The sequence below is a fragment of the Sesamum indicum genome, linkage group LG6 (assembly GCF_000512975.1).
Source record: "Sesamum indicum cultivar Zhongzhi No. 13 linkage group LG6, S_indicum_v1.0, whole genome shotgun sequence".
Lineage (NCBI taxonomy): Eukaryota > Viridiplantae > Streptophyta > Magnoliopsida > Lamiales > Pedaliaceae > Sesamum > Sesamum indicum.
The window spans coordinates 21,498,969-21,504,892 of record NC_026150.1 but is presented as its reverse complement, the minus strand read 5'-3'; the positions used below and the strand labels follow the sequence as shown (position 1 = coordinate 21,504,892).

At 36.3% G+C, this 5,924-nt stretch overlaps 1 protein-coding gene across 1 annotated transcript; it reads left to right on the top strand.

Moving 5' to 3' along the window:
• LOC105165808 (non-canonical poly(A) RNA polymerase PAPD5) lies at positions 558-5,924 on the top strand (the record flags this gene model as incomplete). The annotated part of the gene is given in 13 exon segments (XM_011084971.2): positions 558-961; positions 1,133-1,245; positions 1,340-1,396; positions 2,112-2,207; positions 2,291-2,361; positions 3,144-3,186; positions 3,275-3,355; positions 3,439-3,498; positions 3,883-3,933; positions 4,124-4,221; positions 4,334-4,382; positions 4,595-4,639; positions 5,663-5,924. Coding segments are annotated over 13 exon segments (1,360 nt in total), but the record flags the coding sequence as incomplete, so codon positions are not given.

Here is a 5,924-nt window from a genome sequence, read left to right as displayed (position 1 = left end):
ATCGGAAGAAGCCCACAATTTTGTTGAAAACCCAATCTGCCTCATATTTATCACCTTCATAATTAATTTCCAAATATTTTCTATTTTTGAAAATTATTCACTATATATTTTTTTTTTATTTTCAAGTTATTTTCAAAAGCTTGTCAAAATGTAACCAATGTTTGTCATCATTTAAAAATACCTTATATAGATGTTTTTAACTATTTTAGCATAAATATATACATATACATAAATATATATAAAAAAGACATGATTTGACAATGAATAGTAACATTTAATATATAATATTTATTTTAAATTATTTTCAAAAATAAATCCAAACGTACATACTATCTCTAATACACACCTATTTATTTTTGTTTTTCTCTCTTTATCTTTATAAAATACAATAAAATACTCAAAAAAAAAAATTAAAGACTATGATTATTATTTTGTCAAAATTTATGAAGCAAATCACTTTTAAAAATTAAAACCCATCCAAACATGCCCTTTAAACCCAGACCCAGGCCATACTTTGATGGACCTGCTGTATAAAACTGGAATTGAAAATATCATTATATTTATATTATATAAATTATAACAAAAACCATCGATCTCCGTCCTTACGCCTCAGCACCTGCCATTGCAATGGAAACGCCGGATGTACTCTATGAAACCCTAAGCGCCCTCCATGCGACGCCGCCGCCGCCGTCATCGTCCTCTGAACTTGAGCCCTATGTTGTCTTCCGCAACCAGATATCCCTCTCTGACGTCCACTGCCCCTCGCCGGAATCCGCCGCCCCTGATTACTTCTCTCTCGATGTGAACGAAGCAGAAGAGAAAGTCACCTCAATTTTAGCAACACCTGGTCCGCCACCAGAGCCGGCTGAAACGTCCACTCCGGCGGCGGAGAGGACTCTTGAAGGCCACTGGTTTCGCGCCAATTGTCGCTTCAAAAGCCCCATGCTTCAGCTCCACAAAGGTGTTAGGACTTTTGCTTCTTTTATATAACTAATTTTTGGTTTTAAGTAATGTCTAAAGTTTTCTGAGCCAAATTTTCTTTTAATTAGTGTTACGCTTTGCATGAAGTACTGGTGCTATTGGATATGCAAAGAGATGTTTACTTTTTCTGGTTTTGTATCGGTTTGCACAGAGATACTTGATTTTTGTGATTTCCTATCCCCAACGCCCGAGGAGCAAGAATCCAGAAATGCTGCTATAGAATCTGTGTTTAATGTTATCAAATATATCTGGCCTAATGCTGAGGTATGCTGAATTCTATATGCAGGCATGTTTTCCAGGCGCACCGGTGTTTATACATAGAGTATGATGGCTGATTAAGATAAGTTTTGTCATGTAGGTGGAAGTTTTTGGATCCTTTAAGACGGGGCTTTACCTTCCATCTAGTGATATTGACGTAAGCTTGCCATTTGTTTATTAACTTATAACTGTTTTGATGATTGATTGACAAATTCTTTGGTCATCTTGCGAGTTGGAAACTTTTTTGATTGGAAGTATGATGAACTCGGCTACACAGTTAATATGTTGTAGGATACTCTTGATTTGTGGATATCAACTACGAAACATTTTATTCCCTTATAAATGTTATGAGTAAAAATGTAATCAGTTGATTCCATTAACTTTCCGAGACAAAGTTGACTATAAATCATTTATTTTGTCTGGATTATTGCCTTTGCTTGCCAATTGGGATTTCAGGAAAACACAGCAGAGTTTATATTCAAAAGTCTCTAAAGCATTCAATTAGAGCGGGGGCCTTGGGCAGGTTTAAGTGCATAGAGTGACTTTTCTTCCATTGTTATATGTGTGTGTAAAGCAACAGCATCACCATATTATCTAGTTTAACATGTAAATAATGGTGTACTGGGTATAGTAACATCCCTTTCATGGCTTTGTGACAGAGTATGAATCTATGGTCTAGAAGTATTTGTGGTGATTATTGGATTTTAGGGACATTTTTTCCTTATTCCATTCCATATATTATTGAAAGATTCCTAATACTTTTAATTATAGTTTGTATTTATTCGAAGGATTTGCTCTCTGGGTCTGCCGATTTTCTTTTAATAGAAGTACTTTATACATGATTTATATGCTGACAATTTGGAACTCCGCAGGTTGTGATATTGGGTTCAAATGTTAGAAGCCCTCAGATAGGTTTGCAGGCTCTCTCTAGAGCACTCTCTCAAAGAGGAATTGCAAAGAAGATACAGGTACCATTTATTGTTTGAATCTCACTGTTGCCAAATTTGTGCTGCACCATTTCTTCAATGTTTTGTCCATTTTCCAATATTAGGTTATTGCAAAAGCACGGGTACCGATTATTAAGTTTGTGGAGAAGAAAAGTGGTGTTGCATTTGATATAAGGTTAGACCATTTTGGTTTCTCATATTAAATTAGATTTGATAGTTTAACTATTAAATTATCAGTATCATTTTTTTATGTTTGCTGCCTATTACTCAAAATTTCTAATCGTGGATTGTCTTTTTACCTCTTGTTTGTTTTAGGTTAACAGCTATCTTCCTAGAATGTGTTTGATCATGTGTTGCTTGTCAATTTACCAATGTTACATACACTTGATTAGTCTTATGCATAAGTTGTTGCTGTATAAACAGTGTCCAGATGGTCTTTCATGGAGGGGAGTGCTTAACAAGAAGAATGGGAGGGTAGTCTTACTTTTAGTTCAAGTGCCGCCCCTTTATCCACCCCTCCCCCCTTTCCCAACAACCAAGAAACACAAAGGAGTTGGCTGTGCATTGCTGTGCAATGTTAAGATCATGAAAACTCTATGGTAGTTTAGGGGTTGGTTCTTTCTTGCATTCAACCTATGCTTTTGTTTTCATGGATTGTTTTTGCTGGTGAAGTGGGAGTTGCAGGGCATATCTGTGTTTTCTTTAGTTGTAGTATATCTCCACAATATTACTTTACATAATTTATGTTTTGTACATGTGCTGGTACATGTACATGTCACATTTGTTTGTACATACTGAAATAACATATACTATTACATAGCAAAGTCTTCAGAATGTTTATTTTGGAATGCAATTTCTCATTTCATTGGATTCTGATTAATCAGGGCTATTGGAAATGATCTTTCATCCTTTGGCACTATATTCTTTCACTGGTACTAATATATCTCTTTGTAACAGTTTTGATGTTAACAATGGACCAAAAGCTGCTGAGTTTATAAAGGTGTTCTCTTTTGCTTGCTGGATTTCTTGATTTTATTATCAGTCTTAAAAGTCATTTTTTATAGGCACTTTTTATTTTTATGCTGCAGGATGCTGTATCCAAGTGGCCACCCCTAAGACCATTGTGTCTGATTTTGAAAGTTTTCCTGCAGCAAAGAGAGTTAAATGAGGTGACATTCTATTGGTTTAAAATTTATTGCTATGCACTCTGCAAGCACATTCCTCTCTAATTGAACTTGTCATTGCCCCCTAGGTATACACTGGTGGAATTGGCTCCTACGCGCTTCTTTCTATGCTTATAGCAATGTTGCGGGTAATTACCATATATACTCTGAAGTTAGAGTTTTCTGATTCATTCAAGTATTAGCTTTTAGCGTGTTGTCTATAGAATTGATTATGTGAATTGCTCCTTATGTGGTACTTCCAGCATATGAAAGTTGCAGGCAATATGTTCTGTGCAGACTCTGTGCTTTGCTCTGTTTTTATATATATTGGTTTTATTTATAACACAAGAGTGCCATTCCAAAAGTTGCTGATATGTGGAGCAACTAGTTGCTCGCACTTCTTTTTACAAATTGTTGTCGAAGTAGTTCATAAATGAATTAGGGACTTGGCTACAGTCTTTGTTTTCCTTCTATACTTGATGTATTTTGTCAACTTCATGTTTGTTCATTTTACCTGATATGTTACTTTACAGGCTCACCAAGATCGCCAAGCTTCTCCTGAACATAATCTGGGAGTGTTACTGGTATTGATTTTTTTTCTGAATCTATTTGTCTTGTGGATTTTGAATGTTTGAGACCTTTGATAGGAGAAAACCCTTTATTTCCATGAAATTAATTTAGCTGTGATAAAGCTTCTTAGTTGATCTGTTGTTATGAGATTTTTGTGCTGCTACACTTGAAAACTGGTGGAACTGATTTTTTTGTGAAACATAGGTGAATTTTTTTGACATGTACGGGTGCAAATTAAATACAGTGGATGTTGGCGTATCATGCAATGGTGGAGGCATTTTCTTCCCAAAAAGTAGTAAAGGGTAAAAAAGTAGTTTTTGCATAGTTATTTTGCCTGTTTAGTGGCGTGACTTTTGTGTTATTTATACATGAGGTTTTATTTGTTATTGGTGATTAGCTTTCTCATTCTTTCAGATTTACTGTTGATGGCCGGCCGTCTCTTATCGCCATTGAGGACCCACAGGTTACTTTTGGAGTTTTGATTTGTTCTTCCTTCTATTACCTCAAAGAAACTTTCACACAACCATATAACTCAATCATGGGATGTGTGCACAACAAGGGGTTGTATTTATTTTATCTCTCATCCTCTAGTATTGTCATAGAAAAAACTGAAATGGGACATTTCATCTTACTAGTTTTTTTGTAACTTATCCATGCATTTGTCTTTGTGAACAGACTCCAGATAACGACATTGGGAAGAACTCCTTCAATTATTATCAGGTAAAATCCATTTGAACGTCTTTCATGGGCTGTGTTTTCTTTTACTGCCATCAAAGTGCACTAGTAAATCATATTAGGTGGGGATTACGAGTGTTTATGTTAGGGAAACTTGACTTATTTCTTGAAGCTATTGGGTCGGGTAATGTGTTTGGTTGCAATCTACGCTTTACAAATTGGAGAAAGAAGAATTCTCCACTGATGTTGAATGATTATTCAATTAAACCATTGTGCCTAGTGATGTCTGGCATCTTTCAGGTTTCTTTAACATTGTTACACCTTACAATGCGGTCCCTGTTCTTTGCATTTGTATTTTCAACATTCTTTATGTTGGCTAGGGGTAAGATTTGGTTATCTTGTTTATTGCTCCTTTAGTTTTTATTTCCTTTTTTATTCTGTGAATCCGTGCCTTAAGTTTGAAGATAATTAATGTGAAATCTGTGGATCCCCCACGAATCACTAGATATTTTTCTAATACGTTCTTTGCTCCGTCGCCTTTACCATCCTGATGTGTTGTGCTCACCTAATTGTCAGTGAGAAAGGCGCTGAGCTCTCATCTGAAATGAAGTTCTAATGAGTTCTTTGCTCTCCCGTCTTTACCGTCGCCTAATTGTCAGTGAGAAAGGCGCTGAGCTCTCATCTGAAATGACTTAATTTTATCATCATTGTTGCTCTCTGGGTTCATTTATACCAGCAACTGCTGGTAGGTTCACTTCAATCTTGAATTTAGTTGAGTTCTGCACATTGCGTTTACTATTCAAAGATTTCTGAGAACTTGCCAAATATGTATGTATGTATTTTCCTAAACCTGGGGGTCAAGTGCAAAGTATTTGAACTCAAATCATAAAGGACTAGAGCAGATGATTTCCTCCTAGTGGTTGACACATTTGTGGATCATTTCTTGTTTCACTTATTGATTTCTGATTTTCAGTATTCTGATCAATGTTTGCATCCTTGCAAGTGTTGACCCACATTGGAGTTTTCTCTCATTCTCTGCTGATGGATGCCTCTTTCGTGTCTCTACAGGCTAGATCTGCTTTTGCGATGGCTTTCACTGCATTGACCAACGCAAAGGCCATAACTCGTCTTGGTCCAAACAGGAGCATACTTGGTGCTATCATTAGGCCTGACGCAGTATTGTTGGAACGGAAAGGAGGGTCTACTGGGAATGTGACGTTCAACAACTTGTTCCCAGGTGCTGGAGAGCCAATGCAGCCACTGCTTGGTGATCAGCAGGAGATTTATTGTAATTGGCCATTAAACGATGAAGATGAAGAACCACTTCCAC